At 41.8% G+C, this 15,273-nt stretch overlaps 1 protein-coding gene across 1 annotated transcript; it reads right to left on the bottom strand.

Annotated features, from left to right (window-relative positions):
* Positions 1-725: 725 nt before the first annotated feature.
* On the bottom strand, positions 726-13,042 carry RB195_002553 (uncharacterized protein; the record flags this gene model as incomplete). The annotated part of the gene is made up of 25 exons (XM_013436650.2): positions 726-785; positions 842-949; positions 1,767-1,941; positions 2,020-2,169; positions 2,223-2,353; positions 2,433-2,588; positions 2,642-2,751; positions 3,792-3,909; positions 4,057-4,179; positions 4,325-4,405; positions 4,690-4,862; positions 4,920-5,056; positions 5,178-5,366; positions 6,204-6,353; positions 6,410-6,484; positions 6,539-6,693; positions 6,751-6,851; positions 6,909-7,061; positions 7,125-7,285; positions 9,477-9,601; positions 9,683-9,915; positions 10,045-10,108; positions 10,854-11,058; positions 11,113-11,255; positions 12,872-13,042. The coding sequence occupies 25 exons, from the start codon at positions 13,040-13,042 to the stop codon at positions 726-728; spliced, it is 3,447 nt and encodes a 1,148-aa protein (XP_013292104.2).
* Positions 13,043-15,273: the final 2,231 nt, after the last annotated feature.

Raw genomic sequence — 15,273 nt, forward strand, 5'->3', positions numbered from 1 at the left:
AGAGTAGGGAACAAAACAGCTTCTTCTAACCATTTTCACAGTTTTACTCCGAAGAGGTGCGAGAGTTCATCCAAGTTGACGTGCTGATTTGCAGTGTCCGCATCGGAAGAGCAAGAGAATGACGCATTGCGCTCGGACGCTGCAAAAGGCGCGCGCGCAGCACGTTGCGTCGTTTGTGCGGCAAACGACGAGTTTGCTTTCTCGGCGATTCTGCCCTTAATTCTTCATCACATCGTCGCAGAACTGTGGAAACGGATTATATCCGCCTTGCTTCTCTATAATCTTGAACAGGATCAGTAGTAATATTTGGGAAAAAAATCGATCAAATGAGCTCAAAACGCTTGGAATAGAAACACAACCAAATAACGACTGCTGAAGGGAAGTGAATCAGAAGTGCGAATCAGGTAGTACCGGAAAAATAGAGTGAAGGGTACCGAATAGCTATGTACAAAGGATGAGCACAGTATTCTCAGGAGAATGACTCAAAGATCTGGACCTTGACTTATTAGGCACGATGCAAAAGGAAGGTCCGTGGTGAAAAGCGTAGCAGGCAAGCGTGTACAAACTGGCATAAACAAAGTGGAAATTTTCTGTGGAAGAAAAGAAAAAGGTCGATTCGGATAATCATTGGTAATCTGAATTCGATCTTGATGAACAATATGTTCAAAAGGCAACGAAAAAGGTAAACAAATTCTTTCCAAAAAATAGGATAATGCATTCAACTTCTATTGTGGTGTTGTCATCCATATCGTCTTCTTTTGTTCATGCTCTATCAGTGTCACAATCTGTGTTGCATATAATTAGACTTTGCTGTCAAAACTGCATTACTAAGTATACCTACCTGTTGACAAACCTGCTTCACTACTCCTCTAGCGGGGCCTTGCGATGTCACAATCACAACGGAGGCGGAGCAGTTCATTGCCTCCAGTTCCTTCTCAACGGCTAAGTTCTGAAAAAAGTACACAGGTACATCGATACTAGTAGAATAGAGAAGAGTGCATAGTCACTGGGCCAGACCTATCTCAAGCGCCACTAGGTTGGGGAGTAAGCAATGAGAGGGACAATTCTGGTGCCAACTTATCCACTCTGGCACCGGCTTGATTGGCGGTTTTGAACCATCGATTTGTCGTGCATTCACAGCAGAACGCCTTACCGACTGCGCTACACCCACCCCTAACTTTACTTAAAGGCAGTGCATCATGATCTTGACGTAGTGCGGAACGCACAGCGAAAGCGTAGGGTTGTGGATTGCAGAACGCACTCACTCCGCAAGTAGTTCCGCTCATCTTCCCCACGCTGGTATTCCGCAATTTACTACCCAACTCTATGCCTTTTCCGTGGCTTTATCAGCCCTTCAGAATCGTGAGACGCCGCCTTTAAAGGCATCACCCCACGAATCTGAGGTGGTACGGATTTCAGGTGGAGTATTCGTATACGGGGTAGTAAATTATGGAGAGGGGTGCGATTCCGTCCATTTCTTCGTAATTGCCGTAAAAAACGGCCCTGAAGATGCTGCGCGTGCACAAGGCTGCAATCGAACTCGTTGTAGAAAATAGTGCGCCGAAACGCTCGAAGCCGTATCTTCCGGGCCGCTTTCTACGGCAATTGAGAAGAAATGAACGCAATCACTTTTCTCTGAATGATCTACGATCCCGTATACGAATACTCCACCGGAAATTCGTACCACCCCAGATTCGTGGGGTAATGCCTTTATTGACAAACAGCAGCAGCATTGAAAAGGGGTGTGCTCTTAATATACCACATACCTTATCCATGAGATCCTTTGCTTGTTTCGTTGTGATTTTTTCTCCGCAAAAGTCCTCCTTGACGTCCTTAATCTGTTTTGGTGATTTGAACTTGACACGAATAACTATAGGATAAATACGAAGAGTATGGAGACGTTGAATTCCACTGGGTGAGACGTCTACGATACAATGTACACTGAAATATATCTATTTTCACAAAAAAACACTTTTCGCTACGTTTGCATGTCTTAGCATTATTTGGAAGAAACAGCACCCCAACTCGGCGAAATGGTGAATCGCTGGAGCGGTGATGACGTCATACAAAGTTTCTCGTCTCTTGGCTTCGATAAGTTCGCAACTTGCGAGAAGTCGTTCAACTTCCATCGATTGCAGAGCACGGCATTCTGGCACGCAATGAGAGAACCTAAAACAAATGAATTCGAGAAGGTACAGAGCAAAAAATTTCCGCTGAGCCACCTGCTGGAATCATCCAGAAGCGTCTGTATAATGGGAGTGAGAAGTGGGCCGAAAAGTACGACAGGCCTTCGTTTTGAAGAAGACACTTTCTCTACGCGCTCATAAATCGGCCGCGTTAGAGTCATGCGATTCTGAAGGTAAGTTAGAGAACAAAAGATTGGCTTCCAAGAGAAATTTAAGTCTTTTTTCTCCGAGATTGTTCCAATGTACCTTTGCCTTCTTTCCTTTGATATCACTTCGCTCCATTTGGGTTGCAGAAGGTATGATGCCGTTTTCGCGCTGTCGTCCTTCTCGGTCCACCTTCCAGGCTCTCCACTTTCCGCGTTGTCCCATAAACATTGTGTTATCAACGAACACTATTTCACCCTGTAAAGAGTGAAGTGTTTTGCGATGAAGTGCTACCAGGTGGTCCTACTCACCGCTTTGATGTCCAGCTCATCCTTGTTCTCGCTGTTCCGATCAACATTGATCCTAACATAGAACGAGTCTCCGTCAGCACCAAGACGTAACCGATTCAGGCGGTCTCCTCCTGGAAACTCAATTGGGTATTTATGCGAACACTTAGAAGATCGTATGAATAACTGAAGTGCCAAGTAGCAGAAACACAAAGAAAGAGATTACTTTCTCAATAGCAGGGTTTAGTTACAGGCCAGTACATTCCAAAATTAGAAGTACATCACAGTTTAATAGCTTCAAAATGAAATCAGCACATAGTAAGAGATGAGTGTTGTTCCCATTACTCAATGATAAGAACACAGGAATTCCAGAATACGCAAATGTTACATCTGATTAGCCGAGTTAATATCTCGGATCATGGAAGATATGTGTCTCCTTTCAATTAAGGGTATAATGAGGTATAATAACGGGAATATGAATATAATGAATATAATAATAATTATTATATATAATACAAATGTATGTGTGCATGTGTGTATGTGTGGGTAAAATGGGCTGAGACGTGTCCTACTTCGCAGAACCCCAAGTGGACCTATCAAGAAGTAAGCGAGACGTTGTGTGCATGAAAACTGCAGCTGCGTGTCATCCTTTGTATTATTTATTTGTTTATTCATTCATTTATTTATCTATTTCATGTTAGCAGATTATTCTGCGCTAATTGTTGAGGAGAAAGGGTAGAAAAAGTCATTTTTCGGGATTTGTTTCCAAATTTTTACGATATCGAAGGAATATATGTAGGTGTAAGTTCAAGTTTGAACACTCTCCAAATGTAGTAATCACGCTTTTGGGAAGGGGACCATGAAATCATCACTTCAATTCATGATCATTCCATAAATGCCTAAATTTCTAAAACGGAAGAAACGCAAGAAAATAAAAATTTATAACTTCGGAAAATACCACTACTTTTAATTTCTACTGATCATGGAAAGGGGACGAAGCGTGCACCAGAAGAAGTCTGATGTCCGGCCTCAGCAAGACATGTGACATGTGTGTGTAATATTTGGAACCAGAGCACTAGCGGCAGCAACCACTGCAACCTTTAGAAGAAAGGTACGAATATATTTCACTTTATTTTCAGACTACGCTTTTAACGTAGCTTCGTTTTCCACCCACCGTCCTCAACGTGAAGCTCAGCCATCTCGGACAAACTTTCAAGAAGCGCTTCAGTCGCTTCTTCTAGTGTTGCTCCGCGTACATTGTATCCATCGATTTCTAGTATCAGATCACCTTCCTGAAAACATCGCTGATTCCAACAACTCGATCGTGAGTTCCAAAAATGGATAGTGATTTAAATGGAATTCCCCTTGTGGATAAATAATGCATTAATAATCGACTGCAGAGGAGGTTTTACGTAAATAAAGGGGCACGGTAGAACCACCTGCAGTTCTCCGGCTGCAGCATCCGACAAGATTCCCATTGCATTTCCTCCGCAAAGCCTCACGCATTTTCTTGGCACCGTCACCCAGCGCGGATTTGCCGAACCACTTACGAGCAGTGTAACCTTAAAAACGACAAATCAAGAGTGTAAGATCGAAATCTTAATTTAAAAAAAAAATCATAGGAATATACGTCCCAATTATTCTTGTGTAGTAATGACTGATGCAATTTATGAGTAAACGTCTATTTGAAATTAACTGTCGACAGACCTCATCCTGACTGACGCCAAACTGATTGAGAACTTTATTCGCGGCTTCTTTATCAGCAGATCTCATGTTGATACCACCAACCTGAAAAAAACAGTAATTTCATGCAGTGCTGCAATATAAGTGTACGTTCTCTATTTCTTATCGCATTTATCTTTGTTTTTTTACATTTTTTCATTATTTTATCTTTATTTTCGATTTACTGAGAACATCGACCGACAGGAGGAGGTGGAGGTGAGGCAAAAAAAGTATACAGTTGGTTAGTTATATATTTTCTAAAATTTTAGGAGAATACGAATACTGAAAGAACAAGTTTTTCAACTGTGCCTTATAAGGAGATTTCGCTATTGGAATGAACGTGAACCCACATCGAGCAGTCGGTCTCCTCTTCTCACCAAACCATTCGCTCTTCCCGGCACGTTTGATATCACGACACCTCTGTCCGAATTTTCCAAGCCGAGACCGAACTCATTGCCTTCTTTGCTGAGACACACACGGCGCACCTTATCGGAAGACTCCGAAAGCAGCGTCCCTGATGGAGCTGGAGCAGGATTAGACGGGAGTGAAGAATTTCATTTCAATGAACTGTTGTGCTTACAATTGTTCGCATGATTGTGATAGGCGAGGTGAACCGAGCTTGTGCTTGGATGTGGGATTGAATTAGTTGAAGATATTAAAGAGGATATGGATTCTTCTCTGGGACCCGGGTATGGAGGAGGCTGAGGGAGAGCCGGGCTGAAATAAACATCAAGAATTTCCTTACTTCTATAGCTGTGGATACATCTTTTTCAAACCTTGTTTGTGTAGCTTGGATGAAGAAAGAACTTTCAACTTCCAAAAATAATCGATGCCGTACCTATACGCCGACACTCGGTGCGTGTGAGTAAAAGATGTAGTTGTAGGAGCCGGGGATTTTAAAGTTCTTCCATCCGGTAAACGTCCATCTGATGGAAAGGATTCTCGTGTGGAACGAGGTGACCAAGCCGATGACTGCGATGAGCAGCCGCAGCGAGTCGACGACACCTCGGACGGTTGCCTGGTCAGTCTGGAATAACAGTCAGGGCGTACAATTGCAATTCCAGCAAATCCCACTGCGATAGGCAAAATCTTGATATTCGTTTATTAAAACTACAGGTTTTTACTCTAAAATATTTCTTCCAGTTTATTTTGAGAAGACTTCTATTTGAAGGTTTTTTATTTGAACCCCTCTATAAAAAAATTCGATTTGAAATCGAAATTTGAGGTTTGCTGACATCTCTTAAAATAGAGATAGATAACAAAGTTTTCTTACAGATGGTTTTTGCAAACGATGACAGAAAAACGTATGACTGCAATAGTTTTTTCGAAATGTATATTTAAAAATCTCGGAGAAAAACCATCTGTAACAAAACTTGCGCATTAATCCAATAAAAACAAGCAACTGTATTGCGCTCCATTATCAGATTATCGAACAACCAGCAAAATGAGATTTCCATAGAAAATAAGCTTCAGAGAAACATGGTGGGGCTGGGTTTGAGTGCTTGTTGCATTTCTGAGGTCAAAATAGGCCCGCAGTCGGTAATTAGCCTTATTAGAATTAAATGAACTTCCGCAAAGAGCGTAGGAAGAGAGCGAGTAGAAGGAAGAAGTGGGCAAGGTGCACGCCGTTGATCAAACCCTACAGGGATGCACCTATGCGTTCGGCTTAAACTTTTACTTGTGTAGAACGTAAATTATAAGTGGACAAACGGAGCCAAGTACAGTTTGGTAGAAAATCCTTATTGGTGGTACTGCATTGCCTGTACTAAAAAGACGCACCTGAATTAGGTAGCAGTTTTCCCGCTCACATTCAGTTTCATATTTAACTTGCAGTTCTTTTTTAATGAAAGAGATGAGTGCAAACCTTGGGTTTCCATGATGGTTTTGAGGGGCAAAAACTGGAAACACCGAAGGACGATGAAGTCGTCGTCGAATAGGAATAGATTGCTCCTCCAGGAAAGGCACAGACTTCGGCCATGTACTTCCCGTGGCTTCACAAATCACAGAAGATCTCCTAAATCAGTTCAAATACAACACTCACATGAGAGGGTAAGAAGTTCTAACGCTTACAATCCATGATTCTTGTTCAAGAAATGGTCGAGTTGCTCGACAATCTTTGCATGTTCAGCGCTTCCTTGTGGAGCCCTTGAGAAAAAAAGGTTTGTAAGGGTTTCATTATTTCAGGGGAAGCTGCCCTACCTTAGAGATCCATATCTGACAAGTTCTGGTGAGACATGTTGCTGGTTAGGAATTCTTAAAGAGCCCTGGCGAAAAAAAACTGGCTCACCAGACGCATTTCCTATGTTGGCCTTAGCGACCACTCGTGACTTATCTCCTGATTGACGTCCAAATATCTAGAAAAAAATTGAAAAATAAAAAGCGAGAAAAGTTGATAGTTCGAGCAAATACACCTTCGAGAAAAGTGTCACTTTCTGCTTAGATTGATCTTTCGAAAAAGGATCGGGTCGTTTTTTTCCATCGAGGAGACCAACGACAACCTGACCACTCCCAACTTAAACGAAATCTTCACAAAAAATCCTCTTCGATCACAAAACGAACGAAATTTTACATCTGATGAGCTGCTCTGCGTGCTTAGCGTCGTAGACGGGCACGTTGTTCACGTGCACGATACGGTGGCCAGGTTCCACCCCAACTCGACTTGCAACTCCGCCCGAGTCAACGGCGTTTACAAAGACACCGTTGCCCAGTTCGATTCCAATATCTGAAAATCTCCGAACTTCGATGGAAGACAAGCAAGAAATCTGTTCCGGTTGAGCAAGCAGACCTTGGTTAGAACTGAATGTGATCTCATGAATACTGGAAGCGTTTGCTCTTCTTCTGATCAGCATCTTGAGATGATGGCTGTTCTTTAGGATGTCGATCACGCTGCGTTGATCCATATCCATTACATCGATATCATTAACCATGAGAATGTGATCGAGACGTCTAAATATGTAGGTTGACATCAATGCAGATTGATCATTTGATCGCCTAAGAAGAACGAATCAGCACTTCTAGCTCCGAGTGACGACGTTTATCCAGTCATCCAAAATTCTTGAAAGGGAGATAAGACTCACGTGAATAAATTGGCAGAAAGATCAGAACAAGAATGAAAGCGGAGTACAAGGGTGCACCGTTAGTATCCAGACTGCATGTAATGTTCCGAAGAGATAAACATTGTTATTATGGCTTTTCCTACTGTATTATCCTTGCTGACTTCTGTCTAAACTGTATTATCGGAAAGAGGATAATACAGTTTAGACAGAAGTCAGCAAGGACTCCAAAGACCATCAGAAGGGCACAAGATATAATTTTGGAAGAGTCGGAGGAGCTAGCTTTGAAGCTGACCTCCGTCTTGGGGTTGAGCTTAAGGACTGTACCTCGAGGAGAATCTCTCGTCGTCCTCGTACGTCCTCAAGGTCTGTCAAATGCTCCCCGAGGCCGCCCAGCTCAGAAGAATTGGCCGTTCGCTACTAGCCTCCTAACAGTTCCAACCTGAACCGTACAACTTCAAAGTTTGGAGCCCAGGGACCGTAACGCCAACTCCCCCAACGCTCTTACGCAATGGAGCTGATGATAAGCTCTTAACTCATCTAATTTCTGGGTCTGTGAGGAATATTTCACTTTTTCGCTAATAATACGTGCAAACCATGTAACTACACTACTTAGTACTTGCGAGAATCCAAATTCGAAAATTTCCCCGGACCTTGCCTCCAGCAAAAAACTATTTCTTAAGTAAGCAGTGAATCCAAAATGAAAACATATATGCTAAAATAGAAGTAGCATCCTTTACGGATAGAAACTCATGGAGTTGTCGGTTTTTGAAGTTTAACTCGAAAAAAAAATGGAAGAAAACCTGGGAATGCCAAATAAAAAGAAGCCAACACGTATTACGTCGAGTGAACCACGGAATGATAAAATGTTGTGTTTATTTTTGAGTACACAAAGGTGTTCATTGACTTGTATTGATTTTTGGAAGTGATTTCTGGTTCGCAATTAGTTCCTTTTTTTGTGTAATCGATCTAGAACATTTTTGGTTCACCCGAAATAAATCGACACAATTCTAACGAAAATTCAAAATTCGAACGTAAAATTGTTTCGCAGACAGTCAACACTGCAAATGTAGTTGCTTACTCTGGTTAGGATCGCAAAAGACTGTCAGCTTCTGAGATTTACTGACTTAGAGGATGTGGTCCATTCTAAGAATTCTTTCCGAGAAGAGGTCAACTTCTCACGTTACGGTGAAGTTCCAACAAAAATAGACATAGTATATAGAGCATACCAGTAATTATTTTAATGAAAAAGGCGCGAAACTGAATTCCTGAGAATACTTCTAAAGCATCCGTGAAAGATCAAAGGATTGCACGCGTATTAGGAAGATGCTAGGTGTGTGAAGGTGTTGGTTTCCCTACTTAAAATATACCTTAAAAGATACATGTCTATGGAATAAGAGATATTTTACTACTTTTTTTCTTTAAAAAACAACACTAGGAAAATCTGGTGAAATAATGAGGACGAAAGAAAGATAATGCTTCTACAAATACGATTCAATAAGTTGAATTCTGACTCGATAATCCTCCGGAAGTTCTACTGGAAATATTAGTTTGCTCGCTCATAATGAAAATGAAATCTCGTGACCGTACTGATCCTAACCTTTTAATGACGAAATGCATGAACATTTATGTACCAATTGTCTTATAGAGCTCACTGTTACTTTTAGCTTAGTGAAATAAAATTTCCTGCTCGTTTGTAGCGAAAAAAAGTTACCAAATTTGTGATCCAGAAATCAAAAATTACGAGTGGTTGATGAGGAAAAGGTAGAGGATCCAAAATGACACCAGATATCGTAATCACATGTATCATTGCTTTTCATGATGTGAACGAGAGTTAATGCTAGTAAATCCCGTCAAAATGAGAGATAAGTAGAAAGGAATGAATGGAAATAATGCGGAAGACATTTGCGAACGATGACGCCGCTGAATATGATCCTTGTTGACGTTGTAGTGTTTACGTCACTCACATTCCTCTACACTCTTGAAATGCCGCAAAAAATGTTCTATTCATAGCTGTTCAGGTGAATCCATGGTAATCGGTTCAGAATATGTGTCTGAAAAAAAAACCGACGCAGAGAACTCACTTCAGCATGTTTTCCAGCGGTGAGCCGATTAGTACGTCCTTGACGTAAATGGGAGCAGGTATGGCGCACCGATCCTCCGTTCGTCCACCACTGAGCACAATTCCCAAGTTAGGTTTCGGATAGGGCTGAAAATTCGCTTTTGAACAACGCAGACGAGAATCTTACAAATGCTACAGATACTGTGTACGATAGGTACAGATGCTTACCAACGCCACTTCGATGGTGTGAGTGTTCCAGAGGTCGGTGATAGGCTCTTTCTCGCATTCGAGTTCTCTCAACCGATGCAGGAGGTCGTCCCGTTCAGCATCTGCAGCTCTAGCCTCTCTGATAGCCGCGTCCCGCTCCTCGGCCAATCTTGTGCATTCCATTCTCAGCTTCTCCACCTTTTCCAAGGCTTCCGTCCGCTTCTCGTTTGCTGAAGCTGTCTCCTCCATGTTCACTTAAAGGAAATTCATCTAACGAATCCGTAAAAGAAATGATCTGAAGGTTACCAAGCCCTGAAGAAAGCGAAAGGCTGATTTTGCATTGCGCTGTTATATTAGCTGAAAGTGGATTGTAAAGAGCTCACACTGTAGAAGTCGTCTTGTGTGCTCGAGGCGGTTTGAAATGTTCTGCAGCTCGTCGTCGTTGTGCTAAAGAGGAAACGTTGAAACGAAAACTCTTTTAATAAGGCTAATTCTCTCATTTTGCAGAGCTTTCTTCATTGGAGCACTTTTTCACTTAGGAAAAGGGCTTTCGAAATTAAAATATCCAACCAAAGAAGATGTGACGCACGAAAATGCACAGGCAAAACACTTTTGAGGAACAACAATAGAGATAGCGCGCTATCACTTTCATCGGAAAAACTTCGTTTAGTTGTTTCAAGGAAGGACTCCTTTCTTTAATGTTTACGCTTATAACTACGCTTGAGAATAATCTAGATGCACTAAACATGAAAGAAATTCTCATGGAGATTCCCGAAAATGTCTGAGGTGGCCTAATGAACACAATGTGCAGCACTTGTATTCGAAGTCCTTTAAAGGAAGTACGTTTTGGAGCTACCTTGAAAATCTGCAATAATTCCAAGTGGTGCTCTGGGGACCGATCGCCAACGAGACTAGCTGATGTACTGATAGTAGAGACTCGAGGACCTCGTCAAAGTCACTCACGGAACCTATGGAATCCTAGATGGTAACTGTGAAGGAAAGGAACGAGCAAAAGGTTCTGGGACCCACTCGTTAAGGGGGAAGGGGTCCACTAAGGAAGTAATTTCAGATTGATTCCAATCAACTAACTGTATGCTGCCAAGCTGACAAATCCGCGAAGGAAATAAATATAAGTTTTCTTTCAGATATGCATTTGAGATTTCAACTAAGTAGCTCTAGCATTTAGCAGTACCGCTCTGCCTCTGAGTTCGTTAAGCGTCCGCGACAAAGCGTGCACTGTCTGTCGAAGTCGATCTCGTTCCTCGCTCATTCTGGTGTTCTCCTCCAGCACACTGCTCCTTTCCGCCATCGTTTCTTCGTAGTCCCGTTGCACACTTTCCAACTGACTTTTCATTCGATTTCTGGACTCTTCCACTTCGAGCCGATAGGCAACCGCCCTGGAATGGTCGTTCTCATGACCTCTGCCCCAATAACTACGAAGGCGACCGAACCTGTTCAGATCTGCGCGGAGCGAATCTACTTGTTCTTCGAGCTGTTGCATTTTTTGTAAAAGAGAATCCCGCTCTTTGATGGTGTTACGTGTCCGCTCCATCCAACGTTCTTCCACTGAGTGCAGCTCTCGCTCCATTTCATCCTAGAAAAACAAGTCCCTATTATCAACACAGTAAGAGATTAGCCATTCTAATTTCACCATTACAAATATCCTCTTGTATTGCGTCATCATGTAAATGAGGCGATAAATAAATATATTAAATATTTTATGTCTCCTATATATTTAAAAATTCAAGACAAACAAAGCCATTTTCAATTTTTAATTAATTTTAATTTTTTTAATTCTCTGCAAACCTCTTTTCAGTATACCTTTAATGGTTCTTTTCTAAAGTTTACTTATTCGTGACGTAAACTGAAATAAAACAATTAAAAAGCATATTTACGGGATGAGTCAAACCCGCATGATCCCGTAACGAACATTTTTAAATCCTTCGATATGACTGTGATTAGCTTTCCTCCATCCTCAATTCCTTATTAGAATTTTTTTGGAAAGGATTCCCCCCCCCCCTCATAATCTCTCCCCGTGATAAACTCTGGTTTCGGGAAATTAAAGTAAATCATTAATTGCTTAATTAATTACCCAACAAAAAAACTCCCTTTTGTTATTTTTTTGCAATTATCTGACCATCACCTTATATTAAGAAAGGGATTCTCCTCAAAAAAGGCATTATGGTATTTTGTGTTGCATATTACAGCGCTCTTCAGTGTGTAGCAAAGAAATTCACCTTGAAGAGGAAAAAAGATGAAATAATCATTCAATTTGCCGTATTTTTCGTGTAAATCCATAAATTAATCTCCTCATAAGAAACAAGGTTCATGTTTGCATTAGAATATACCACAAGGGAAGGACACCAGGACCGTAACCAGGACCGTTTGCCTAAGTTCAAGTGAAGTTCGGATCGAAGCCTTCAGTGGGAGCCGAAAATGATAAGATTGTAAGTAGTTTGTAAGTGAGTAATGAAAATAATAATATGTGAACACTGTGACAAGAACTGTTGTATAAAGTAGTGAGTGGACGTATCGAAGCTGTCGTCCAAGAAATCGTATGAAAAGCTCGCTAGAATTTTACTGTAATGAATGTTTCTGTTGTCAAAAAACCAGTAAATAACTTCCAGAAAGAAAAACCAAGAGAAACTTCGAGTAAGGCTCTACAGTAAGGCTCTTCGTTCCAAAAAAAAAACACCAGAATCTCATTCAAGAACCGAGGTTTACACCGTAGTTTAAAGATGATACTAGAAGAATTTGACTTTAACAGTTCTCATCTCTTTTGTCAGAAACGTTGGGTTACAGTTCGTGGAGATTCCCTACGAGTTTGCACGGTACAATGTAAAAAGAAAGCGTTGTATTCGAACAACATTCTGCTCACTTATCCAGAAATTCGGAAATTTTTTTTGACAAATGATTAGAATAAGTAAAATAGGATGCAAGGACTTTTTAAACCATCATAGCGTTGCTTCTTCTCCACACATCCCTCCAAATATATATATATATATATATATATATATATATATAGTTTAAAAATCCCAAACCCTCTTTTTCTCTTCTTTGTTTGTTGTTTTCTGTTCAATCCCCTGCGTGTTCGACAAAGACATAAAAAATCACATCTATTTTCACATTCTTCGAACTAACTGTTAATTCATCACGCTTCGTACGGTTTTTCTTATAGCACGGAATGATGTTTTGATCGCGGCCACTTACCTGCGCCTCAGCCTGAATCCTCCGCCGTTCCTCCCGCTCTATTCGTAGCAACCTCTCTAACTCTTTGATCTCCTGCTCCAACTCCGACGTTCCCACTGGCAGCGCTCCGTTCTCCACATAAGCAGCCGATTCGTCCTCGGAATTTTCTGGGACGCCATTTTCGTCGGTCATTGCCCTGCCGTAAAATTAGCGGTGAGGAGCGTGGTAAAAACTGAAGAAGTTTCGCCAAAATAACGTTCTAACGACACAAGCACAATATGGAGGTGTACTCAAAGCGAATACTATCCGGCAGACGGCTGCGCGATCAGCCAGTCGGTGAGAAACCTACTATTCACGGCGTGTGTGTGTACAGGAGAGCGCGGAACCCCTCGCCAATAAGGTCAGGTATACGATATCGATCGGAACTCAACAAACACAAGGTGAATGAGTAGATTGAAAATGTTCGGCAATGGTTTGGTATTGAATGGAGGCGTTCGTTGTTGACTCATATTATCGAACAGTGAGAAAAGGTGCAAAAAACGAACCCGTACAGTCAGGCATCAAGTGAACGCTTTAAAAGTGCAGCACGATCCAAATTTCATCAAAAAGGGGATTATTATGGTCATAACGACTGAAACGTTCTGGAAGAAGTAAACTTGGAAAGTGCAGTGAAGAGTTCTTCACTCTTACATTCAGTAACTACGGAAAAGAGCGTAACTTCGTGACGTCAGAAAGGATGTCTTAGAACTTCCTAACATTGGTTGAGCATGTTTCAGACCTCATCAACTCAAGCACAAGATCCAAACACCTAATGTTCCCAAAAGACACATAGGTCAAGCTTAAAGGGTCAGCCCGAAAATCACAGTATAATGAATGAGTGCGGACAGATACTTATGAGTTAGTCAAAGAAAGAGATGAACTGGAAAACATCTTGATGTAGTGTTAAGTCCCGGTCAGAAAATTTTCCAGAACCTTTTCATCAGCCTTCAGAGTGTACTCAAAAGTCTATGAAAGATGTTATGAAGCAGAAAAAGGAGAGGGTCTAGAAAATCTCCAAGAAATAAAGTATTCTCTTCCCAATGCTGTAATCGTGACGACATTGAGAAAGCTGTACAAGGTGGAAAGAAAAAGAGCAAAATTTGAAGTGTTCAGACTGTAAGCACGATCGTTGATGGGCGGAATAATCAGCTGAATACGCCACGTTGTATTGCACTGCACGCGTGTACAAATTCGATGGACGCTGATCAACGACAACTCACAAATTTTCGAAGAGCATCACACGAGAGAAACCAGTTCCAGCGGAGCACAAAGAGTACACGATGTGAAGTGATGTCTGCAGAAGGATATGGAGGTTGCGCGCGACCATCGCCTCTGCAGGCGACCAACCAGCCGACCAGCCGGGCCTCTCGGCGTCTGAAGGTCGTTCGCCGAGGTGTTCAATTAACCGCGATCCGCGCATCGATTTCCCACGTTCCTATTCTGGACATCGATGGCTTATTCCACAATAGGCAAACGCTCCCCTAACTTCGATTCGCTCACGAAGACGTTCCCCTAAGAGAAAGAAGAACACGGATGAGTAAGCTGGATTAGGCAATCTTCCCACAAATCTCCCATAACACAGGCATTTTTTTTTGGTTCTTTCTCCTATCGTCATCAACATAATCACCAGCTACTGGCTTAATTTTGCAAAATTCAGCTTCGATAGAACTGTGCATTGAGGTGAACAACGCTGTCAGCTGTCACAGAACAGTGCCAGTTGTAGGTCCAGCATTAACCACAACCACACAGTGGTTCGACCTTTTCGAGTAGGAGTCAGCTCACCTCATCGTTTTTGTACATAGAAAGTTCTGCTGACAGATGAATCATATCAGAACGCCATTACTTTTCTGAGTCAGTAAGACATAAGAAGTGAATATTCTGATAAGAAAGAACCAAGAACCGCTAACATACAAAGTTATTCGACGTCTTTTCTTCCGCTCCTATTTCTTCGCACGCACCTCTAATGATGAAGGCCAAATTCGTAACAAGATTCCGTTCAGTGAAGCGGAACAAATCACTTTACTGATGAGCTAACGTGCATCAGCGAAAAAAAAAGAGAACCGAGCGACGTGGTTCATTTAGAATTCAGAGACGATATGATGTTCGTACGGAGGTCGCGCATGATGTTCGGTGACGGAGGGCCTCCTCGTGTTTTCACTTGCTTTCGTAACACCACTCCCGAAGTTTCGTCCAGCAGCGAGTTGAACTGGATTGCGAGCAGCGAGTTGATTGGAAAAAATTAGATGGGACAGTAGAAGCTCAATGTTGGTAGATCAAAATTACGCTAAGGAAATACTAGTTCTTGAATGAATTGTTTATTGGACATCGAGTACGATACCCAGAATTCTGAGCGGAAGAGAATATAAAGTATCCAAATTAGGATC

Source organism: Necator americanus, chromosome IV, assembly GCF_031761385.1.
Source record: "Necator americanus strain Aroian chromosome IV, whole genome shotgun sequence".
Lineage (NCBI taxonomy): Eukaryota > Metazoa > Nematoda > Chromadorea > Rhabditida > Ancylostomatidae > Necator > Necator americanus.